General features: G+C 46.6%; 1 protein-coding gene across 1 annotated transcript in view; it reads right to left on the bottom strand.

Moving 5' to 3' along the window:
• Nucleotides 1-25,892, bottom strand: part of FLNB (filamin B) — a 166,038-nt gene that overhangs the window by 46,062 nt on the left and 94,084 nt on the right. Inside the window, 15 exon segments of the mRNA XM_033210256.1 lie at nucleotides 148-745; nucleotides 2,332-2,594; nucleotides 4,855-4,972; nucleotides 11,414-11,583; nucleotides 11,819-11,909; nucleotides 13,514-13,674; nucleotides 13,991-14,114; nucleotides 14,368-14,511; nucleotides 15,131-15,244; nucleotides 16,790-16,983; nucleotides 18,323-18,459; nucleotides 19,433-19,559; nucleotides 21,173-21,310; nucleotides 24,596-24,793; nucleotides 25,525-25,687. Of these exon segments, the coding sequence (XP_033066147.1) occupies nucleotides 148-745; nucleotides 2,332-2,594; nucleotides 4,855-4,972; nucleotides 11,414-11,583; nucleotides 11,819-11,909; nucleotides 13,514-13,674; nucleotides 13,991-14,114; nucleotides 14,368-14,511; nucleotides 15,131-15,244; nucleotides 16,790-16,983; nucleotides 18,323-18,459; nucleotides 19,433-19,559; nucleotides 21,173-21,310; nucleotides 24,596-24,793; nucleotides 25,525-25,687 (2,740 nt within the window).

Raw genomic sequence — 25,892 nt, 5'->3', positions numbered from 1 at the left:
CCAACCACTCCCTGAGGCAGAGGGAACAGGTGAACACCGCCTTATAGGTCACCTGGCTCCTGCAGGTGGCTGAGTTTGCAGCTCCAAGTTTCAGGTAACCCTTAAGTCTCAGTTTGCCTTTTTTTTTTTTTTTAAAATAAAACCCACCTTTCCCTTCTATCCCAGGTCCAAAGACTTTGATCCTGCTGGTGTCCACAGCAGGCTCCACCTTGACCCGGGCGGGGAAGTGTGGCACGAGTTCACCACCATACTTCATGGTCAATGTGTACATGCCGGCCGTCAGGGGCACGTAGGTCACCGCGTAGGTGCCGTCTTTGTTGTTCTGAACACTGACTTCGGCTTTTGCTCCCGAGTCCGAGACAGCTTCCAGGCCCAGGGCCCCTGGTCCCGCTTCTGAACAGTCGACGCTAAGGAGCCCAGCTTCACCCACCTTCCCATGCTCCAGACCTGGCCCCGATGCCACAACTTTAGAGGGGTCAAAGGGCATTTCAATTTCGGCTTTGAAGGGAGACCCAGGTATGTGGACTTCCTCAAAGAGGATGTTGACGAAATACTCCCCGGGTTTTGTAGGAAGGTAAGAGACTGAGCAGGTCCCGTCACCATTGTCGGAGCACTCGATTTTGGCCTCGCACGGACCTTCCACTGTTAAGCCCAGACCTCCGGTACCAGCTCCTTTGGTATCGATGGTGAACTCAGCAGGCTTGCCCACAAGACCACCTTCGAGGCCGGGACCATGCGCCTTCACCTATTTGAGCAAAGAATAAAGTCAAACTGCACTGGGATCGCTGCTCAGCCAGCACTGCTTTCAACACCCACACATGTAATCAGCATGGAAGTGCATCTTAGCCAAGCAGCCCTTCTCTTGGGGCTTCATGTGTCACACACGCATACATGAGTTAGAGCCACAACAGTCAATGCAGCAAATGCCTCAGAACTCGATCACCAGCAAAAAGGCACGAGAGAGGTGTGACCCCCTGGAGCAGTCCCTCCAAGACTCTCCTCTCTCCTACCACACCTGACCCTTCTACATCAGAGGCCTGGACTTGGAGACCTAATGTCCATTCCAACAAACATACGCGGGATCCCAGCTTGAGGGCTCACGGAAGGGCTCTTGTGGAGCTGGCTGTGGCTGGCTTGGGCTGTCGCACTTTGCTCAACAAATTCTGTGTAATAAAAAAACTAAATTGTTTCTAAAAAAGAGTAAGGAATGAGGCTTTCACCTCTAATTCAACAAACAAGACACCTTCATAGGATTCATACCATTGAGACCACTGGAAATCTTCCAAAACCCCCTGAGTCAGGGTTACTATGAACAAATGACAATGAACTTTTTTTTTTTTTTTTTTTTGGAGGGGACGGACTCTCACTCTGTCGCTCAGGCTGGAGTGCGGTGGCACGATCTCAGCCCACTGCAACCTCCGCCTCCCAGGTTCAAGCGATTATCCCACCTCAGCCTCCCGAGTAGCTGGGATTACAGGTGTGCGCCACCATGCCCAGCTAATCTTTGTATTTTTAGTAGAGATGGGGTTTCACCATGTTGGCCAGGTTGGTCTCAAACTCCTGACCTCAAGTGATCCATCCACCTTGGCCTCCCAAAGTACAGTGATTACAGGTGTGAGCCACCGTGCCCAGCCATGAATAATGTATTTTTTTTGTTGTTGTTTTTTGAGATGGAGTCTCGCTCTGTCGCCCAGGCGGAATGCAGTGGGGCAATCTCGGCTCACTGCAAGCTCTGCCTCCCAGGTTCATGCCATTCTCCTGCCTCAGCCTCCCGAGTAGCTGGGACTACAGGTGCCCACCACCACGCCTGGCTAATTTTTTGTATTTTTAGTGGAGACACGATTTCACTGTGTTAGCCAGGATGGTCTCGATCTCCAGACCTCGTGATCCACCTGCCTCAGCCTCCCAAAGTGCTGGGATTACAGGCATGAGCCACTGCACCTGGCCAGAATAACGTATGTTTATATTACACGATTCTAGCTTCTATAGGGTGAGCTCCGTCTGTGAGGTGGGTGCTGGGCAGAGGCCTCCACATTTGCTAACTCACCTACCTCTTACAGGCTGGCTTTGTAGTGAGGACTGTGATTATGCTAACAAGCGAAGAAAGAAGACTCTGGGACAGGGAGCCCCTCACCAAAGTCTTATAGTCAGAGAGCAAGAGGAGGAGCAGGGTTGTTACCCACCTACACAGTGGACCTTTCACAGTGAATTGTGCTGTCTTTCATCACAAAACGATTTTCAGAAGGTCTTTGCCAGGAAGAACCAGAGAAGGACTATGGTGTCATGTTTGACAACAACGAGGCAAGTTCTGGGACAAAAGCAAAGGCTGACCTTGGTGGGATCTGGTGGCAGCGAGGCCTCCACTGTGTAGGGGCTCCCGGGCACAGGGTGTCCATCGTAGGTCACGTCTACAGCATACAGCCCCTCCTCCCGAGGGATGAACTTGGCCGTGCTGCTCTCCCGGCCTGTCACAGGTGTCACTAGGCATGGCACAACCTTCCGAGAGGGGCTGAGGATTGTCACATCCAGCTTCCCTTGGCCTCCTGCCCCCCTGGTATCAACGGTGAACTCCTGATCCTTCCCAACTTCCACCCCTGGAAAAGAAACACAAGCCGAGGTGAAGAGCTGACCGTTTCCAGCAGCAGGAACAATCCAGAGCACAGAAGCAATGGTTCTTTGGACACGGGGACTTATCTCAGCCTCTACCATAAGCAACAGCTGCTGCAGAGGACAAGCAGCAAAGCTGAGTAAGCATCATCAGCATCTCAGCCTCAGTAACAACCAGTGAAGGCACAATCATCCATTAGTGATGACAGCAATAATGGCTATCATTTACTGAATGCATTTTATATGTCAAGCACAAGGAGGGTATTGTCTTAATTTTCACCACAATCCTATGGGGTATTTATTATTAACCAATGGCTTTCACAGATGGGGAAACTGATGCTCAGAGAGATTAAGTAACTTGTCCAGGGTGACATATGCAGCAGCCTCCCAACTGGGACTTAAAGTGAAATTTACCTAACCCCACAATCTTTGCTGACCAGAAAGTTGCAATCTGACACTGTCTTCTCTTGTTTACTTACTTTTGGTGTTAGCTTTATATCCAAACACCCTCATAAGTCAATGTTTTATTTACTAATTCTCGGCAGCCAACTCCATCTTATAGGCACCCTTCCCCCTCGAGAGAGCAGAAGTCACAGAGCTGCCAAATGCGAGGTGACTGAAGCAAGTCCTGAGAACTAACTGTACCGTGATGGTTTCCAAAAGGTCTCTGCAAAGCAGGGCTGCAGGAAGCCCAAGTGTTAGATTAGACAAAAGCAGGGAAAGGACTTTACCCAAAACAAAAGCACTGAGAACACAGGGCTCCCGCCACAACTCAGAGAACCTTGACTCTGAAGCAACACAGGGCCTGGCAAGATGGACACTGTCGAACCATAAGCAAGGAGGTCTCAGGTCGCCGCTTCCCACCGGAAAAGTGGCTTTCCTAATTGGCACCATGCTTTTCCTGTTCTGGAGTCAAAGCTCTCATGTCTTGGGGAAAGGAGTGACAAGGGGAGACATGACGGGGTTGGGCAGCAAACGTTCACACACTCAGAACTGGCTGCCCCAGCTACAAAAGCCAACAGCGAGCTCTCACTTCGGATCTCCGCAACTGGGAGCTGGCCTTGGTTGCAACTTGTGCGCTTGGGTCACAAGTGAAGGAAGATGCTCACTGATGGCACTGCCAGTGGTACCCTGGAGGAACCCTCACAGGTGAATACAGGAGGCCCTGTCCTGGGGGTATGCACTCAGCCCTGCCTCAGTAAGCCTGAAACCAGGTGAATGTGAGCCCAGAGGGGCATCCAGTCTGGGGCCACTCAGTGGTAAATACCAACAGAAAAAATGTACGAGTGAATGATTCCCGAGATGCACTGTTGGAGGCAGGCTGAAGACATAGGTTTATACAGCAGGGCAACTTCAATGCAAAATAAATATAGCCAAATGTTTTCCACAGGCACATCTATATGTATAGATGCAGAGAGAAGATCTGGAAGAACAGAAACTGAATTGACAACTGTGGTTAATCCTAGGGAGCAGGAGAGGTGAGGGTTAAAGTGGAATTACCCCTTAACTGTAATGTTTTTTAGATGAAAAATGGATTTATTTTTATTTGTACAAAAAAATCATTTTATGAGCATGTGTTGAACATCTGAAGCTGAGTGATAAGTACATCAGTGTTCATGTTATATTATTCTCTTTTCTTTTCTATGTTTGAAATTTTCCTACTAAAAAATAATTAGAAAATTGAAAATAAGCGAAATGGGCTTATACTAGAGTAAAATCCCTAACAAGCTAAAGGAATATTGGGATGGGGCAGAGGCATGGTGGTAGTGACTTCTGAGTGCCAGGGATCTGGCATTTATGCTTGACTCGCAACCTTAATGTGGATTCAGTTGCCAAGGATAGCTGGCACAGTTAGAAATTCATCAGAAAGCGATGTGGCCCAAATTCTCTTTTTAATGAACACTTCCTACTGCAATGCCAGCAGTATACTGAGGGCTGACTACGTGCCAGCCTCTGAACCATTAGCTCATATAATTTTCACGATATTCCCACGGGTGTTCTCAACCTCTCCCCGCCAACCACCCCCACTGTACAAATGAGAAAGCTGAGTCTTGGTGAGGCTAAGGGGCAGACACAGTCACACTTATTTCACAGCACGGCCCTAATTCAAACCAAAGTCTGTGCAACTGCAAAGTCTCTTAAAGTAGAATTTGCTTCTCTGTGAATTCCATCTTTTGAAGAAAATCTAACCAGCAGCCACGCTGTGTGGTCATCAATAACCCATATGCCCTCCATTCAGGCACTTACTGTTTTCCAGCCCATTGAGTTTTATCTTGCTCAGATCCAGCGGTGCAGCAACACCCACAGTGAAAGGGCTTTTAGGGATGGGATCGCCCCCGTAAGTCACCAGAACCTGCATGTTGCCCTGGAACAAAAGAGAAAACCCAGTTTACCTTTCAGTACCAACATGCTAACTTGATATTTAAACTCCCCTCAAGATCCCTCATTCTTCCCACAGACAGGGGAGACTTGATTCCAATCAATGTAGAAAGTGTCTTAGATCTATTTCTTTCAGCTTTTGACTATAAGGCAAGAATAATGGAAAAATCAGATCAAATAAGAGCAGCTAATGATAACAGGAGCAATTTTTATAATTTGATAATGAACATTTTCTACACACCAAGCACCATGCTATGTGCTTTTATGCATTTCCTCAATTCAAGATCAAAACAGTCCTAAGGGGCAGTTCCTACTGTCATCTCATTTTTTCAGGAGAGGAAACTACGGCTCAGACTGGTAAATAACGTACCCCAAGTCACACACCTTGGTAAGGGTGCAAGCTGGGCCTCATACCCATGGCCCCCAAACCTGTGTCCTAGCTGCTCTGCCACACCACCTCCCCACCATCATACTCAGTGCCGGCCACAGGTACAGCGGCTGGGCCTGGAGCCACTAACCACACAGAACCATTTCTGTCCTGGGAATCCATGTGAGGCCCCCAGGCTGCAACAGGGATTTGCAAGAGTTCACCTAGACCTGTGCTAAGACCACCGCACAGTATCTGAACTTCCGTTATGTGAAACAAAATAAAATTGCAAGTGTGCAGGCAGACGGTGCTTGCAGGATTGGCAGGCTTCCTCACGGGTGGCCGGGTGGCACGGGATGGCCATGTGTGTGCCATTTGTCTCCTCTGGCCGGTTCCAGGATGGCACACAGCCAGCTTCTTCTCTCCATGGCTGGCCAAGTTCCCTCCCTCCAAATCGAGGCTCCAAGAAATCTCATGGCTGTCTCAGTAGATCAAGATCCCCTTCACCTCAATCAACCAGGCATAATGTAACAGGGAAGTGGGAGGGAGACATGAGTTCCCCCCAAGAATCCAGCAGCCTTGCTGGAATGCAGACACTACTGAAAGCTGTTGCTGATCGAGTGTTAAAAGGGTGTATAGCATTTGGCCTATGTATATTTTGTCACATTCCTTTTGTAACAAGGAAGGGGGTAAAGGCCAAGAGAAAAAAAACAACAACAACAAAACAAAAACTGGTTGCATCAATGAAGGGAGGATTAATTTTCCAGGATTTTTAAGTATTGCACACAAAACCAACTGGCCCCCTGCCTCATGCGTACAACATTTCCTGGTAAAATGTGCACAGGTCAAATTCAACAGAGCCGGGAGCCAGCCAAGAGGCAGGAAAGGTCTCCTTCTTGTACTGTTTAAATCAGGACTGACTCACTACTTCAGCCAACGCGGCATTCCCAATATGCCAACTCTTCCCGAGCTTCCGTTTCCCCACAGCCCCTAACAATTCAGGGGCTCACTAGGCAGACCTCAGGCTAACCAGAGGTCTTGGGGATACCTTCTCCCTCACCTGCATGAAGTTTTCTGGCCACTTCTCTGAAGTGCTAAAAAAGACAGTGAAAAATCCTCTTCCAGTTAAGGCCACCCATCCCATAAAAGAAAGTATACTCTCATTAGCAGTCAAAAACAAAACAAAAACTCAGATAGAAAATGAACTCTACCTTAAATAACCTAAGAAGAGGGAGGGAAAAAATCTTGGAGATTTACACCTACAATGCCTACAGCATTTTAAGGCATCCCCTGAGGCCCCAACTAAGGAATGGACTGTGTTTATTCCCCAACAGGGCCATGAAGTGAGGGATGTATGAGTAGTGATGGCCAGTGCGTTTTGCCACAACTTTGCAGGCTGCAAGACAGTTTCACTCTCCTCTACATGCTTCTGAAACCTGAATCTTATTCTTCAAAATATACATACACAAGACACCGATCAGACAGCTCAGAAGAGGATGGGACTGAGAGAGCCACCCTCAGCGCCATCTCTTTTAGGGCCCTCTGGGAGCAGCCAGGACCACCATGGTAAGAACACTTCAAGGTAGAGACTGCTACCCTGTGAGGGTCTGTGAGCTTACAGGGATTCCTAAAGGTGCCAGAGTAGTACATGGAGTTGTCCCCAAACCTAGTGGCTCCCAGCACAGCATGTAATGGAGACATCGCCACTAGCTTCTCAAACTGCTCTGCTTGGGGGAACCTGGGGTGAGAAATTTAAGCTGCTTGAGGCCACCCACAACCAAGAGAAGACCAAAGTCCTCAGGGAAATAACTTCCCTCCTATAAAATTGAGTCTTTGACCTGTGGGAGGGTCCTCAAGCCCCAACCCAACAAGTCCATTGCTCTAAGGCAAAACGAGCTCTACTCTTGCATCCTCAAGGGACTCACAGGATCCTACAGCCATCCACGTCGCTCATCCACCCCAGGCAGGGCTGCAGGTGTCAGGGAGCAAAACCAGCAACCAGGCACCTGGGTTACTCAGGCAGGACCTCAGCTCCCCACGTGGCACAGCCTGTGTTCTGAGGGGGAAGCGCCCACCCCAGGCCAGGACACACCCATGCGAAGCAGCCACCTTTCTGGGGATTTCCAGCCTGTTATACCCTAAAGCCACCATGAGAAGGTATGTCTGTGGGTGTCAGCCCTCAAAGTAGGCTCCCTCCCCCGTGTCAGGGGGTGGCTTTCTGGGCTGCCCCAGGTCTCTTAACCACATCCAAGGGCATACTTCCTTAGCCCAGTCTTGAGCTTATAGCTGCTCTTCAGAAAACAGAGTTCAAAGGAGAATGAGGAGGTGTGGGCATCACTCCTTTACCAGATTACAACGTTCTTAGGCCATCTCTGCTTGTGAATCCAGGCATCACATCATTTATTCACTCATTCACAGCCATTAATCCATACAGAGCACTTATAGGGCCAGGCTCTGTGCTGGGGATGGGGGTGGGAGTGGGAAGGAAACTCAATCTAAGGAGAGATTTAATGTTTTCTTTGCCACAGAAAAATAGGCAGAATCGCAAGTTGCCCAAATAATGAAACAATAAACCCAGTTCTAAACAACAAACAACAAGAAGGACCCCAGTGCCACCCTGCAAGTCATTCACACTGAAGGCAACAACCGCCACCAAGGCCCACCAGGCTCCCTGAATGTATCCTGGGACCATCCGGACGCACAGCCCTAAGTGAGTACTCAGCATGGCAGCAGTTCTCAAACCTGCTGCTATCAGATAACTGGATGAATGTGACTTTGGGGTGACTCTGAAGTAAGGAGCCTCCCCTCCAGCATCACTTCAAAGGGGACAAAACCAGACCTAGGCTCCTAACCACTTCTGCCTCAACCAGCAGCAGAGGACGTCTGGGGTACTGGGTTCTGCAGTCCTTTCCAAGGATGCAGATCAAACCCTGACCCTGTCCTGACATCTGCAACTTACTTTCTAATGGCTCAGCCAAAACACTAAAAGGCATATAGACGTAGAATAAAGCAAAAGTCACAAAATGTTTTTAGAAGATGCTATAACCTTGTGATCCTAGTCATTGTACACAGACAGCTATGGCTTTCTGGTGCATTCTCCTAAAGAATGTGGAGAATTTGGCAACAAAGAAGACTCAGGCTGGTGCGCCCAATAGTAAGGCTCCCACCAACCCTTAGAACCATCAGCAGGAAAATAATTACTTACTTATATGGAGTGGCCTGATGAGAAAGGGATGCTCTAGCTATAAAAGTATTAGTTTTATCATTACTAATAATGAATGTTTTGTTTTGGATTTTTTATTTTAAAGCACAGGAAGAAGCAAGTCTGGAGATAAGAAGCCACATTTATAACCTGCACACGAGAACTATTAACAGAGTGAAAAGGCAACCCAAGGAGTGAGGGAATATATTTGCAAATCATTTATCTGATAAGGAACTAATGTCCAGAATACATGGAGAATTCCTAAAACTCAACATAAAACTAAGAAGGTTGATATAAAAATGGGCAAGTAGATAATTCTCCAAAGAAAATATGCAAATGACCAACAAGCATGTGAAAAGATTATCAACATCACTAATCATTAGGAAAATGCAAATCAAAACCACAATAAGACACCATTTTACTCTCAATAGGATAGTCACTATCAACAACAACAACAAAAACCAGAAAAAAAACAAACATTAACAAGGATGTGGAGAAACCCTTGCATGCTGTTGGCAGGACTGTAGCAGTGCAGCCACTGTGGAATACAGTATAGTGGTTTCTCAAAAAAGCAAAAAGAGATTTCCATATGATCCAGCATTCCATGTCTGGGTATATACTCAAAAGAATTAAATGCAGAGACTCAAAGAGATATATGTACACCCAGCATTATTCACAACAGACAAAAAAGACGAAAGCAACCCAAATGTTCTTCAACAAATGAAGAGGGCCGGGCGTGGTGGTTCATGCCTATAATCCCAGCACTTTCAGAGGCTGAGGCGGGTGGATCACCTGAGATCAGGAATTTGAGACCAGCTTGGCCAACATGGTGAAACCCCATGGTGAAACCTTGGCCAACATGGTGAAACATCCATACTAAAAATACAAAAATTAGCTGGGCATGGTGGCACGTGCCTGTAGTCCTAGCTACTCGGTAGGCTGAGGCAGGACAATCACCTGAACCAAGGAGACAGAGGTTGCAGTGAGCCAAGATAGTGCCACTCCAGCTTGGGGAACAGAGCAAGACTCCATCTCAAGAAAAAACAAACAAAAAAACCGATGAAGAGAGAAGCAAAATGTATACACATACAATGGAATGCAGCCTCAAAAAGGAATGAAGTTCTGATACATGCTACAACATGGATGACAATGGAGGACATTACGCAAAGAAAAACAAATCAGTCACAAAAAGACAAATACTGAGGTCAAGGGCAGTGGCTCATGCCTGTAATGCCCGCAGGTTTAGAGGCTGAGGTGAAAGGATTGCCTCAGGCCAGGAGTTCGAGACCAGCCTGGCCAACATGGCAAAACCCCGTCTCTACCAAAAATACAAAAATTAGCCAGGTGTGGTGGTATGTGCCTGTAATCCCAGCTACTCGGGAGGCTGAGGCAGGAGAATGACTTGAACCCGGGAGGCAGGGGTTGCAGTGAGCTGAGATCATGCCACTGCACTCCAGTCTGGGCAACAGAGTGAGACTTTGTCTAAAATAAATAAATAAATAAATAAAAATAAAAATTTGGAGAAGAAAGCACAAACAGCAGCAAGCCTGGATGAAAGGGGCCACATTTATAACACGACACACAGAATCCCTTTGCCCAGGGAATCCCTCCCACTGCAGGGATGTTCTGACAGTAAGGATTCCATCTCCAAGGGTGTGCAGCCCCCAAACTCAGGGGACAGCTACACCATGCCCCCCTCCTCACTATAATCCTCTTTCTTCCCCACTTGACTCTTGCCCACTCCTCGCTGAAAGGACCCAGGTGGAAGCAAGGCTTCTGAGCAGTGTTTCTGCCGAAAGCATTGCCCTTCTTCTCCTACAAATGGCATTTCAAACACAGCAGGACAGTTTCCCTTAAGAATAAAGGAATCTCAGAGGTTTGGAACAACCACTTAGAACATGAGGCTTAAGTATTAAAATCCAGACTTTTCTGCCAGGATGTCTGGTCTCCAGACCCCAGAGGTGTGAACATGAAGCAAAACAAAATTTTAAACAAACATAATGGATACAGGCTGTCAGTTTTACAAGATGTAAAGAGTTATGGAGATGGATGGTGGTGACGGGTGCACGACATAATGAATGCACTTAACACTAATGAACTATACACTTAAAAATGGTTAAGATGGTAAATTTTATGTTATATGTATTTTACCACAATAAAAAATTTTTTTAATGTTTTTAAACAAATAAACATTAACTTGTACAGAGAGGTAGTTTTAAGGCCCTTATGGCCTGAAATAATCAGAGGAAGCCAGCCTAGACGGTAAGATCACATGTGAAATCCTGCATTTTGTAAAGGGGAATCATTTGCTGCCCTAAATAGTGTGTTGGGCCTTAGGGACAAAAGGCTGAACTGGCTCTTTGAGAAAAGACCTCATTCCAACACCTCGTAAAAGGGGTAAACTAAGCTAAAAGGGCCAGGAAGGAAACATAAAGGTGTAGCAGCTCTTTCTCTGTGGGTAATTAATGAAAGGACTAAAAGGCAGCTGGTGAGGCTGCGAGGGAGTGCACGTGTGTGTGTGCGCACATGTGTGCACCTGTGTGTGTAACAGAAAAATAGATATTAGGGCCTGAATATCAATAACTGAGCATTTCTCTGATAAAACCCAAACCGAAGGTGGAGATATGGGACCAGCTTCCTGCTTGCTCTTGGGGAATTCTGCAGTCCACCTGACAGAACCTATCGGGCTTCCTATAGGTGCTCCTAGAGGGGTTCAAAATGCCAGGAGCTGCTTCCCATCAGGGAGCACTTTGGCAGAGCACCTCTCACACCCCTTGGTGTCCACAGTGACCCAGCACAGATTGCATAGAAAGGGGTCTGGCTGGGGGCCAGGGGAGCAGAGGGGAGAAGGACCCTACCTGTTGGGTGGGTGTGTATTTAACGGTATGGGAGTAGTCGTAGTTATCGATGACATCCAAATCCTTCACTGCATCGCCAGGAAGAGGGCTGCTGAACTGCACGTTGAGCGGGGCTTTCCCGGCCCCCTTGGTGTAGACAGTGAAGTGGGTTGGTTTCCCATTTTCCACACCTGGAAAGATATACTGTGTGAAGAGACAGACGAGCTGGAGTAGTTTCACTTTGAGAACCCGTCAGACAGGTTCAACAGGCCCTGGCCGGCCACTGCTGCATCAGAGCTGCACAGAACACCTGCCAGCTTGGTGCTGGTGTTGATGGAGATTAGGCTCCTCAAGGCCATGGATGAAACACTCCCAGTGCCACCGGCCGGCAGAGGGGCCCAGGACAACCTTGATGTGCCATCTTACCTGCTTTGCTGAGCCCTGGGCCTTCTGCCTTCACTTTGCTGGCATCGTGGGAAGGGTCAACTTTGACTCTGAAAGGGCTGGCGGGGATTTCCTGTAGCAGAGACACGGTCTTAGTAGGAAAGCCCCTAAAGCAACAGCCAGAGCTCAGGGTGCCTTGAACAAACGGCTAACCTCAGCATCACTCTGACTTAGCGAGGGCGAGCAGACTTCTGTTACCACAGGTAAACAGAAGGGTAAGATAAGCCAAAAGAGCCCAGCATTGGGTAAGGGCCTCCTATAATAGGTCACCCTCTAATGCCTGGATCCCTGAGGTCACAAACAAACCTGAGGACTTTGAGCCTGTAATACCAAATGTTAAGTACTTAGGATGAAAAATGCCAACAAGAATAAAACCAAAAAGGATAATAATATATGGGGCTGAAGGAAGGAAATGTCCTCCAGGAGCAGCTGAGAAATAAGGTCTGGGGAAATGCAAGAAGTGATCAGAGACAGAACGATTATAATTCTTCAAAAAGAATGTTGCAGACTATTGGAATAAAGGCAGAAGAGGTTAAATGGATGATGTCAACACCACTAGACCACTACCTTTAGGCACAGAACATTCTACTAAGGTTCCCATTTACATGTAAGGTTAATTTTAATCCCTAGGATTTCAAAATTCTCTCTTTCAGGATCCTGCTCACCCTATCTTCACCATTGCATACCTGAAACTTCGAATCACTTCTCTCTATAAAAGTTTAAGGGCAGAGACCACTGTCATTTGCTTCAAAGGCATCAAAGTAGAACATATCTAGAAGCTAATTGCATTTCAACCGAAATATTGATGAAAGTTTATAACAAACTAGTCTCTCTCCAGACCCCTGCTTTTAACCACTGAACACAATGCCTCACTTTTGTTAGAAAGTGGTAATAATTTAGTTCTGGAAAAGTTTTTTTCCTTCTTGGCTGTAAGGAGCCAGAGAGAAAACAATTGAGCAGCATTCTTAAGACAACTTCCCTGTCACTAAAACACCAAAAAGGAGGCCAAATGCTCAAAAAGGAGGCTCATGCCTGTAACCCCAACACTTTGGGAGGCCAAAGCAGACCTGAGGTCAGGAGTTTGAGACCAGTCTGGGCAACTGTCTCTACTAAAACTGCAAAACAATTAGCTGAGTGGCCAGGCACAGTGGCTCATACCTGTAATCCCAGCACTTTGGGAGGCCAAGGCAGGCGTATCATCTGAGGTCAGGAGTTGGAGACCAGCCTGGCTAACATGATGAAACCCCATTTCTACTAAAAATACAAAAAATTAGCCAGGTGTGGTGGCCTGTAATCCCAGCTACTCGGGAGGTTGAGGCAGGAGAATCACTTGAACCCGGGAGGCGGAGGTTGCAGTGAGCCAAGACCACGCCATTGCACTCCAGCTTGGGCAATAAGAGGAAAATTCCACCACAAAAAAAAAAATTTTGCTGGGTGGTGTGAGCCTGTAGTCCCCAGCTACTTGGGAAGCTGAGGTGGGAGAATCACTTGAACCTGGGAGGCAGAGGATGCAGTGAGCCAAGATCACACCACTGCACTCTAGCTTGGGTGAAAGAGTGAGACTCCATCTCAAAAATAATAATACTAATAAAATAAAACACCAAAAAGTAGAAGAGACATGCACACGAGTGGCCAAAGAGAATCCAAACCTACTCCACTCCATGCTCCAACACATACCTGAGATGCAAAGAGAACTTTGATAGTGTATCGCCCAGCAGCAGGAGGCACATATTTGACTGTAAACGTATCATTGGCATTGTGAATAATGTCAAAATCCACGTCTTCCTCATCTTCGCTTAACACCCGGGCATCACACTTAATGCCAACGCTGACATCACCTGGAACAGACCAGCTTATTAGCACCAGCTTACAAGAAACAGCATGTCCTGTGCAATCTCTTCCAGCTCAGGTTAACACCCCGAAAAAGCAACTGGGAAGTTTCTAGTAAGAAACCTGAGAAAAAGTAAGGATTTGGGGAAAGAGATGATGGATTAGCAAAGATACCACCACGGAATGACTCAGAGGCTCAGTAGATGATTACCTATTCAGATGGACTACTTCCTAGTTCAAAGGGAATTGCCCTCAAAACGTTATGATAAGAACTCCCTTCCCCAAGGAGCAATGATCACTGGGTTGAACGAGGCCCTTTCTCACCTTCCCCAGCCTCAGTACAGTCCACTGTGAAGTGTGTAGGTTCATTTGCCTTCAGACCACTTCTCTCCACACCTGGTCCAAACACTTTGACCTTCTGAGGATGGCTACCTTGCCCGATGTTGACCTAGAGAAGACATGGAGAAGGTCATCAAGTTCTCCTCCACTTGGACCCAGTAAAATACTAATAAAAAACATTGTTAGAAATAGTTCTTCTGGGTGGGCTGCAGCACTCTGCCCTTCAGGCCCCTCCATCATTCAGTTCCCACCAGGGACAGGTTCCTTTCATATGTCTGCCTTGGCCATCAGGCACGGATCCCAGACCTGGTGTATGACCAAGCGTTTCTATATAACAGCCAGGATTCCGCCTCACAACCTACCCTGAAGGGGCTGTGTGGGATGTTCACGCCTCCCCAGACCACAGCAATGGTATGCTTGATGGCCTTCACCGGAGTGTATGAGCAAGCATATGTGCCGTCCATCCGGCTCTTCATCTGGATGTCAATAGGTTGGCCTTCCCCATCCTGCAAAAAAGCCAGAGCTAGGACCAGAGGTGGCCCTCACATTGCCTCTATCAAACAGGGCTACTGTGGCCTCCCAAGACAGCCAAGTCACCATTTGCTTATACAACAAAACTTCATGGACCAACTACAACGTGCCATGTTTTCACAACACGATGACAACCTGTGACAAAATATGACATGCATTTATTTTTAGTTATTAAAAGCAAGTGGCCCAAAAACAAAGCTATGGCCACTCAATGCATTGTAATTTCAATTCCTGCATTTAAGCCCTTTGGTCAAATTCAATCAGATTAAATAAACATATTTTTTAAATCCTTGTTTACAAACTCCCACCATGGCCTCAGCAGCTTCAGCCACACCAAAAGACATTACAGAATAACCTGAAACAAACAAGCCTCATTTCCACAGAATACAAATCAGAAAGATGATTTTTTTAAAAGCCCAGTACTCTACATGGTAGTCTCACTGAACCCTCACATAACCCCATAAGATAATCTTCTTATCATTTCGAAGGTGCAGATGAGGAAACTGAAGATCAGATGGACTCCGCAACTTGCCATTACATAGACAGATCTTGTTACCTGACAATTACCTGCACAGGTGGCCCCCTGAAATTTACCTGAGCAAATATCTTTAAGGGAGCTTTTCCAGCATCCTTAGGATCCACAGTGAACTCGGCCAGGTTGCTGACAATGCACCCAGATTTCTCCAAACCTGGCCCGTATGCTCGAACCTGAAGCAAAGGCAGATAATAAGTCTCTTTCTGTGTAATGCCCCAACTAAACCCTTATACAAAGACAGGTAACCAGGGGATGGGGGAAGAACAAAATGACCTGTGTCTGGTGTTACAGTATCCACATAAGAGGATGGTTACGGAAAGCAAAGTGCTAAAGTAGGTTGTAACTTAAAAATAAATGTCTTTTCCTCATAAGGGAGAAAAACTCTCTAAACAAATCCAGCCCACGGCCCGAAGATCCCATGAGGCCCAGGATGGCTTTGAATGTAGCCCAACACAAATTTGTAAACTTTCTTAAAACATTACAAAATTTTTTGCAATTTTGTTTTTGTTTTTCTTCATCAGCTATCGTTAGTGTATTTTATGTGTGGCCCAACACAATTCTTCTTCTTCTAATGTGGCCCAGGGAAGGCAAAAGATTGGAAACCCGTTCTAAAACCATGCCCAAACTAACCCATGCTCCCTGCCTTATTCTAAGTTGACCTAGAGAACTTCTAACAACTGGGGCAGAGACCTCCAGTCATGCTCAGTTTCAATGTTACCACTTTGAGGGGACTCAAAATCTTTACCACGGACAACATTTGCCCTAGAGGGCAAAGGAATAGCATTTGGCCAAAAAGGGTAGCTAGCAGCCCAGACTGACATCAGCCTATGGACAGCTGCCCGTATGGGCCAACAGTAGCACACCTGGCATGTGGGGCCAACTCCCTGTCAGCCAGGCTGGCTTAGACTTAATGCTTATCAGCCTGCTAATGGTTTGAGAGGAAACTCTTGCAAACACTGCTCCAACTTAAGAGGCAGGGAACTAGGGAAAAAAACCTCCTTTACCTATGGAGCATCTTGAAATAATAACTACAGAAAATGGCTGTAAGACTGACATATGATCCCTGGAGTTGCAAGAAAAATAACAGCTTATGGAGCTCCCTGCATGGGCCAGGCATGAGCTAAAGGCTGTCTTTATGCATGCCACCTCTTGAATCATCGTAGAAGCAGAGACTACTATCATTCCTGTCTTATAGAGGAAGACGTCAAGAGTCAGACAGGTAAGTTACTGCCCAACACTATAGAAGTGCTAAGTGATACTACCAGGATTCAAATGTAGGCCTGGGCTGGGTGTGGTGGCTCATGCCTGTAATCCCAGCACTTTGGGAGGCCGAGGCGGGTGGATCACTTGAGGTCAGGAGTTCCAGACCAGCCTAGCCAACATGGTGAAACCCCATCTCTACCAAAAAATACAAAGATTAGCCAGCTGTGGTGACGCATGCCTGTAGCTCCAGCTACTTGGGAGTCTAAGGCACGAAAATCGCTTGAACCCAGAAGGCAGAGGTTCCAGTGAGCTGAGATCATGCCACTGTATCCCAGGCTGGGTGACAGAGCAAGACTGTCTCAAAACAAACAAACAAATGCAGGCCTGTTTCCTTCCTAAAATCCAAATGATTCCTCTCTGCCGTCTCTCAACATGCTGCTTAAGGCAACTTCGGGCATGGGGGTGAGGAACCAGGGGCCAGGGACAAGAAAATAGAAGCACAGCAGCTGATTCACCAGATCAGGGTTGTAGTCTCCTGTGGCTGGGTGGATGAAGGCCATGTACGGGCTATCCTTGATGTCTTCGTCATCACACATGATGTGAACAGCATATTCGCCAGGCTCCTTGGGCCAGTATTTGACGTCACATGATCCATCATTCTGGTCGTCATACTCAATCTTTGCCTGAGAGGGGCCTTCAATGGCAAACCCTAGGTGGTGGAGGTAGAAGGGTCTCCCTGGTTATATGGTGGAAAGCACCTATTCTATGTTATGACAACTCATTCCCGCTGCCTCCCTAAAAGCCAAGTGTTGACCAGAAGATTCAAATCTGTTGGTGTCCCTTTCTCCCAAAACCAAGCTCATTGAGTCTTCAGTAGAGATGGAAGGGGTGGAATATATATATATATATATATATATGGCATTAAATACATTATATGTATTTTGTCATCATCCAACAGGGGAAGTCCAACCAGCAAACCTTTCTGTTGGAGATGTGGCAACATGTGGCAAAAGCCTTGAACCAACACCCACTCTTAGCACCACCAAATCCACTTCTGGGTTTTTATCTGAAGGCAATTACCAAGGATACACAGTCAGCACTGTTTTCATAGCAAAACCTTGGAAATAACTAGAGAGCCAGACAATGGATACAGCCATACAGTGGAATTCCATGGAAGCCATGGAAAATGAAGGCATACCCTATATTTACACATAAAGATACAAAGACTTGTCCAAGATATTTTCTGTACCAAATCAATATTTGCATGCATATGTACAGAGAAAAAAGTCTAGAAGGATACACTAAAAGGCTTAATATTATCTCTAGACTATGAATATACAAGACAATTAATATCATCTCTCTAGAAGGGAAAAATAAATGGGATTTCTTGTTTTTCTCTTTTGCGTATTGCTATTACCTAAAACAGGGGTTGCTAAACTATAGTCTGAAGGCCACATCTGGCCCATTGCTTACTTTTGCAAATAAAGTTTTACTGGAACATGGCCACACCCATTTGTTTACGTATTCCTATAGCTGCTTTCAGGCCTACAATGGCAGAGTAAAATAACTGTGACAGAGACCATAGGGCCCACAGGTGGAAAATATTTGCCATCTGGCCCTTTATAGAAGAAGCTGGCTGACTCCTGATATAAAATGATCATTTAAAATATACTTCAGCTGTGCTCCAAAGAAAATATTTATCTTCCAAATCCAAATGTCAGCAAAATTCATTCATTCATTCATCTAAACTGTAGGTCAGTCAACACTATTTGCTAAGTGTTTACTACGTTCCAAGCATTGTTTTAGGCACAATACCCACGTAAGGCTTCTGCCCCCAACTCTCCTGGCAATGAATGCTGGTATCAGAGGCAACTGCAAATGGAAATGGCAACTCTACAGCAGCACGTAGAGATGGCTTAGGGTGGCTAGGAGGCCAGGAAGCTAAAGGTATTGAGGCTAGGCAAGGCCCCAACATCCAGCCTGACACAGCCCAGAAGCCCTGTAATCCTCAGTCCTCCAGAAGATGCCGGTCAGCTGCGTCCACTTACCCAGAGACCCCACTTCAGAGCCAATGGATTCCACCACGAAGTCTGCTGACCGCCCGACAATCCCACCATGGAGCCCAGGGCCCCAAGCACGGACTTTCTGCATACCCGCTTCGGGGCCAACTTGAACTTCAAAGGGGCTACAGGGAAAGGAATAGAAGCATCAAAGAAGAGTAAAGTAAGTCCTCACTATAGCCATAAGCTGCAGTTCCTTTGCACATTCTTTCCACTTGCCTGATCCTTTCACCTGGCATCCCAAATTCCAGCCAACCCTTTCCTCCCACAGGCCCCTCACCCATAGCTATTGTTATGTCAACAATATAATGTAATGTGACTGCTTCTGGGAGCTCAGATGGCCACTAGGTTGCACCAGCCTCCTGGTCCTTTACCTTTGTGTGCAGGCCTCCCCAGACTATGATTCTGGAAAGTGAGAGAGTCCACACACACTATATCCTGCTTATGCTATAACCAGAAAACTCGGCTGAATGGGCTTTATCTCATACACGAATGAATGTGCTGTAACCTTGGCATGGGAGGCTTAAAAAAAAAAATGTGGTAGGTATTCAGAACCCAATAATGCCCAAATATTTCTCAAGGCTAACTGAATTTATTCGGAGTTTAAAGTTGCACCCCCAGGGGAGCTGGAAAACACAGAACGCAGAGGGGCAAGTGCATTGCCCACAAGGAAAGCTGTAGACTGTGTCCCTTGGCCCCTGAAAGCACTCACGTAGACGGTCTTAATGTAAACCACAGCAGATTTTGCCCCGTGGCATTCATGAACAAAGGAGTTCATTGAAAAAGAGAATCTCAGTGTATATGCGGGCATCTAGACACACAGCCCATTTGCTCTAACTGCTCCTTCTGCCTCCCCTGCCTCCCACCAGCCCCTAACCGCCAGCATTTGATTTAAAGCAAGTCAGCTAAAACCACAGCAACTTTCTGCTGCTTTTGAGAACAGGCCAAATGTCTGTGCTGCTCTGAAAAAAAAAAAAAAAAAAAAGTTTTCAACAAAGCAGATCTCTTTCCCTCCTGCAACCCGGGAAGCAACCACCCGTGAGTCTGCCCTGGGCCGAGCACCCTCCAGAGAGGACCCCCCTGCAGCAGGAGCCTCACCTCTTCGGAATGTGGTGTCCCCCCCATGTGATGGCAATGCTGTATCTCCCCGGGGTGCTGGGGTAATACTCAAATGCGTAGACCCCATCCAGAAAGCCTTTCTGCTTCACCAGCTCCTCCAGACCCTCTGTGGGAAGGAAGGAGACAATCTTTCCAACACAATCCTAGGCCCAAAATGAGAATCAAAAGGACAAGAAGAGAGAGGTAGCCACACTGACAAAACATAAACCATACATAAAAACCAAGTGGACTGCCCCAGAGTATGGGACCTCTCCCCACCAAGCCTGGGAGATTACTTCAAAGCTAAAAACACAGCCATCTCTGCTTCAAGGTATGAGGAAATGGAGGACTTCCCAGCTAACTGGCTTTAGAAATCTCACTTGGCTACGAGGGGCCCTGAGGTCCTGAACTCCCTGGACCTGTGTAAAGATAAATCCAGTCACATTTCAGTATTTCCCAATAATCATAGCTACCCTTCCCAGTCCCCCACAAACACTGGGGAAGAAGCAAACCTTTAGAAGTATTTGGTATGAGTTTTAAGTTAAGTGTTCCAGCATATCCTTTTCCATCGAAAGCTGGACAACAAAAGCAAGAAAGTCCTTGGATGCTATCTGCAAGAGGACAGGTTTTAGATGCGACGCTGCAAACTCTAAACCCAGCCATCAGGCAGGAACCTGTTTTGTGTTGAGCCCTGAGGTTTGGCCGAGAAAGTTGTTGAGTCAAGCAAGTATCCAAGGTCAGGAGAAAACACACACACACATGCATGCACGCAGGCGCACACACACACAGACACAGACACACACAAACACACTCCCCTCCTTGGCTCCTGTTGCAATAATCTGGGAGGGAAGACAGCCCCCAAGCAGCTTGACTCCAGGTCTGGGCACTCTAGAACCTTGGCTACCCTCAGGGCACAGCCTGCCCCAAAGCCGGGTGCTGTGAAGTCAAATATTAACTTTCCGGAGCTCAGAATGCTCCTGCCCCAGCCTGTTGGGAACACAGAGGGTAAGAGCAATCCTGATACAGGAAGCTCAATATTCCACAGGCATGGGAGTAAAACCACTAAAGGCTGCTACACCCAAGACTAGAAGTGCTGAAATACTTCCCTGTTCCAAGGAAAAAAGTGAAGACACCCGTCCCCACATCTGCTGTCTCCTTCCCCAAAAGAGGGAGAGAGAATGGGTTGCAGGGTTTAACCTGTCCCTCCACAAATGGCATTTATCTACAAAGAAAACTTAATCTTAGGGAATTTTATTCTTCTTCTATAAGCACTGATCATAGTAATTAAGTACTCGACATAATTTCATACTCTATAAAATTTAACCTGTAGTGAGAAAATCATTGGTTTTGGAGACTGTGCTTGAATTCCAGCTCAGATGCTTACAAAAGCTGTATGACCTTGGGCAAGAGCCTTCCTCTCTGAGCCTAGATTTCTAAAATAAAAAATGAGCCACTTGTTTCCAACAGCAGCATTTCCCCAACTCCTTTACATCACTGCTTTTTCTACTCCCAGAAGTGTTGATGCAATGTAAAGCTGTCAAGCCACCCACTGTCTGCATCCAGGCCAGACATTACTAATCAATCACTGCTGTCTTCCCCAAGGAGCCCAGATAGCCTCAAATCCTTGACATAGCCTTCTGGGATTATCGAGGAAAACCAGCCGTGGGATGAAATCCATATGCCATGACTGCAAAGTTAGTCAAAACCACACCTGAGATAGAGAAACAAAGGAACACTTACTAGGACCCTTCACGGTTACACTGAGCTCCCCACTTCCTGCAGCTTTGGTGTCAACCTTGAAATCTGCAGTCTCCCGGATACGGACGCCTTTGGGTTGCAGGCCTCGGCCACTGGCCCGGCAGGCATTTGGATTGCAGGCTGCAAGCACAGTTTTGACATCAATTCAATATTTCATTCTTTAGTCCGAGTCGTGAAAGCCAAGGTAACCTGGAGCCACCCGCCAAGAAAATATTTGCTTTGCACAAATAGTATGCAGTAGTTGCCCAAGACCAGGGGTCCCACTCAGGGAGCACACCAGGCTAGCAAATACAGACACAACATAACTTTGTCCAGTCACACCACAGAAGGACTGGAGAAAAGCGACTTTGGCAAAGAAAACAGGAGAGCACAGCAAATCCATGCTGTGCTCCTGGTACCAGCATTTAACCTTTCATTTGTGAAAGGGAGTTAAGGCCGAGTACTGGACATTATTCGAACCTCACTGCCATACTCAAGGGCTCAGTAATTGGATAGACTGGACTTTTTCAAGTCTTCTTGGAAAATGCAGTACTTGAAAATGCCTGTCTGGGTTCCAAAACCTGGGTCAGCCATTTTTAAGTGTCTAAATGTTGTTGTCTTCCACCTGAACAACCAGGCAAAAACAACCAACACAGCTTGGAAAGAGACCAGGTCAGCCCCACCTTGGCTGAGGCAGACCAATCTTTTAGTGCTGTCTGTTACAAGGCCTTCAGAATGTGGGTGGCTATAAAGGCAATAATTAGCAGTAAAAACCACTGCTGATTTCATTTCCGGGTCTAGCTTGAAAACCTAAAGTTGTAAGTCTAAAAGTTAAGGACAAAGATAGCTTCTAATATCCCTTATTGAAATGTCCACAGAACTACTGTTCCATGGTATCTAGAGGTTGATAAAAGATACCTTTATGCCCTAGAATAAATCCTCTGCCCAGCACGGACAACCTTTTCAGTAAACAGAAACGGGAGACTAGTGGGGAAAATGTCGTATTAGTAAGTGGCTTTTCCTTTCAAATTCCTTTCAAATACTGCAAATTTGACAACTCTCTATACAGGAAGGTCACAGACTTCAGAAGATGGGACTCTACTCCATAGAAGGAAGGTAATTCCTTCTCTGGTTCATCCTTCCTGCAATGGCCTTAGCTGGCTATTTGGCAAAGAACTGCTTCCCAAAGAGTCATACATACACTCTTGGAGTTAAGAGATGATTTTAGATGTTTTATGGATGAACATAAGCTTATGGTGGCACTTTACGGCAAGTGACTTCGGTTTTCCATTGTGAAAGTGATAAAAAAGTTTCTTTTAACATAAAATCATTTACACCTGTAAACCCAGCACTTGTGGGAGGCTGAGGCGGGGAGATCGCTTGAGTCCAGGGGTTTAAGACCAGTCTGGGCAACATAGTGAGACCCCATCTCCACAAAAAGAGAAAAATTAGGCCAGGCATGGTGGCTCATGCCTGTAAACCCAGCATTTTGGGAAGCCGAGGCAGGTGAATCACTTGACATCAGCAGTTCGAGACCAGCCTGGCCAACATGGTGAAACCCCGTGTCTACTAAAAGTACAAAAAAACTAAGCTGGGTGTGGTGGTGTGCACCTGTAGTCCCAGCTACTCAGGTGGCTGAGGCATGAATCACTTGAACCAGGGAAGCAGAAGCTGCAGTGAGCCAAGATGACACCACTGCACTCCAGCCTGGGTGAGAGAGTGAGACTCTGTCTCAAAAAAAAAAGAAAGAAAAGGGGGGAAAAAAGGTAAAACATTAACCAGGCATGGTGGTGCACATCTACAGTCTTAGCTACTCAGGAGGCTGAGGTGGGAGGATCATTTGAGCCTGGGAGGTCGAGGCTACAGTGAGCCATGATGGTACCACTGCACTCCAGCCCAAAAGACAGAGTGAGACCCTGTATCTTTCCCACTGACCCCCTGCAAATATATATATATATATATTACAAATATACATACATTTTACATATATAAAATCATTTAGGTGGGAGAGGGGATGTTAGCAAATTAAAAGAAAAAGGTTATTAATTAAATGCTAAATAGTATAGGATGTACAGGCCAGAAAAGAAAAAGGAAGTCCATGAGTGAGGAAAGGTTGGAAAACAATAGTAGAATTAGGAAATCTATTCAAAATGCTCTCTTATGTAAAAAAGAGCTTTGCTTGGGAATATATTAGAATTTTTTTTTGCCTGTTTTTTCTTTGTAGAGGGAGAAAAGTTGGTCACACCAGAAATAAGTCACAATACAATGACAGGACTTCCTCGGAGGGTTTTAATGTGTCTTAAGAAACATACACACTCATGGAAATTATGAACGTGTGCAACAGTCTCAACATCAAAAGAGTAACTGCTGAGTTCATATAAACATTAAATGGAGCTAGAGTCTGAGGGGCACCACCAGCTCCTCCACTATCTAAAAAAGCCCTAGATGTGTTTAAAGGCAATTAGAGAGTGGGTTTGGGTTCCAGCTGGACAAGCTGTAATAATAACACCTGCACGGGAGTTTCCTAAAATCACACGGAGCACGGGCCCAGCTAACATTCACAAGCAGCACAAAGAACTGTCAAGGAAGTCCCACCCAACCAGCCCTTACCAAGCAAGAGGCCTCTGGCCCAGTGGTCTCAACTAGGAAGCCAACAGCTTCAGGGTCCAGGCTGGCCCAGAGGTAGGATTCGGAAGAGGAAGCCACGTCTGCAGACGCAGATTCGGAGGACAGAACAGGGAAAGGCAAGCGTGGGTTAGAAAAGGTAGTACAGTTGGAAACAAAACAAAACAAAACAGAAAAAAAGGGGCAACAAAGTCAGAGGGAGAGAGTCTAACATTTGAGAAAAATGCATACCCCCAGCGCCAGAGGGAGTTTAGCAGAGTAGTTAACGGTAAGGCCAACAGAGTCTGCGGTTCTAGCCCTACTGATGCCTTGTAGTACTGACACCTAACATTATCTAAGCCTCAGCATCTCCACCTGCAAGCTAGGGATAATAATAGCACCTGCAACACACAGGCTGATGCAATGATTAGATGCAGTCATGGTAAGTGCCTGAGCCAGTAAAGGCCAAGCAATGGAGGCTGCAGGGCCCATGTTGCTGCTGCTAACTTCGGTTATGATGCCGACTCCTCCCACTGCCTCAGTCCCACCTCCCTCAGTGAGGATAATGACTCTCCCGTACATGTGTTTTGGAGAGAAGTAAATGACTTAATATAAGTAAAGCACTTAGGTCTCTGCGTGGCTCATAGAAGATATTAATATTAATATATTGAGGACAAAGTAAGCCACTTCCTGCTGAAGTAGCCCTGGCAGAAAAGGACAGGCATAAGGTCATTGTTGGGCCCTGTTTTCCTGGCCTCCGTGCCCAGCTGTGCAGTCAGTTTCCACATGAGAAGCCGATGTGGCCAGACCCCCAGCACTCACCTTCCCCAACCTGCACAATGAAGGGACTCTTAGGAATAGTGTCCCCAGCAAAGAAGACCTTGACCACGTGGGGGCCGGGCTGCATGGGTTTGTACACACATCGATACACCTGGTTTCCTTTGTCTTCCACGAGCAATTCCACAGTGTTCTTCCCCTGGGGATCTTCCACCTCCACACCAATGTCACCCACACCAGCTCCTATGAGAAAGCAAGCACTCCTTGAGCCCAGGTCACTCTCTCTGAAAGCTCACTGCTGCTGAGTGCAAAATGTAAACAGGACCAGTGTGGTGGTTCACGCTTGTAATCCCAGCACTTCGGGAGGCCAAGGTGGGCGGATCACTTGAGGTCAGGAATTCGAGACCAGCCTGGCCAATATGGTGAAATTCATCTCTACTAAAAAAAAAAAACAAAAATTAGCCAGGCGTGGTGGCGCACGCCTGTAATCCCAGCTACTTGAGAGGCTGATGCGTGAGAATTGCTTGAAACCAGGAGGTGGAGGTTGCACTGAGCTGAGATCATGCCACTGCACTCCAGCCTGGGCAACAGAGCGATTCTCTGTACCCCTCCCCCGCCAAAAAAAAAAAAAGGCAAACAGGTGACAAGCTCTCAGGGAGGTCCACACCAAGATGTTAACTATTTTCTAGGGGTGGAAGGGTTTATGGTTGAATGTTTCCTTTTTCTGCATTTTCTATGTACTACATGGAAAAGAAGCTGACAATTCAAGAAGTATGTCTTATTCAAGTGAAGCTTGAGTATTTTAGAGAAGAAAGGCTGGTTTTGAAAAATCTAATGTAACACATTTGAAAAGACTGTCTTTGTGATTATTTGATTTAAAAGACAAAAGGTCAGGCCTTCAAGTTCCTGAAGATTACATTTCAGCCTTTGGAAGGAAGCCCAAAGGTCAGATCCATGGAGGAGAGGCATGTTACCTGCCGTGTAGATGTCAAAGTAGGTGGGCTTATTGGCGATGTTCCCTGCAGCTTCCAACCCTGGACCTTTTGCAGTGACTTTACTGGCGTCTCCCTGGGCCTTGTCAACATTCACTTCAAATGGGCTCTTGGAGATGTGCTGTCCTGCAAAGAGGACTGTGACCTGTAGGTAACAGATAGGTGAGAAATACATAATCACTTCTCTGTGCGCCCAGCAAGACTGCCATCAAGCCACATACATTCATGATTACCTCTCCTACCCTCCCATGATGGCACACACAAGGTGTCTAAAATGAGGAGCCCTGGAACCAAGTTTAACAGCCTGAATAGGACTCCCACCTGGCCCCTTTAGCCATACAGCTGGGTCT

Source organism: Trachypithecus francoisi, unplaced genomic scaffold (genome assembly GCF_009764315.1).
Source record: "Trachypithecus francoisi isolate TF-2019V2 unplaced genomic scaffold, Tfra_2.0 Lachesis_group0, whole genome shotgun sequence".
NCBI lineage: Eukaryota > Metazoa > Chordata > Mammalia > Primates > Cercopithecidae > Trachypithecus > Trachypithecus francoisi.
Note: the sequence above shows the minus strand (reverse complement) of the source record. Positions and strands in the feature narration are given on the sequence as shown.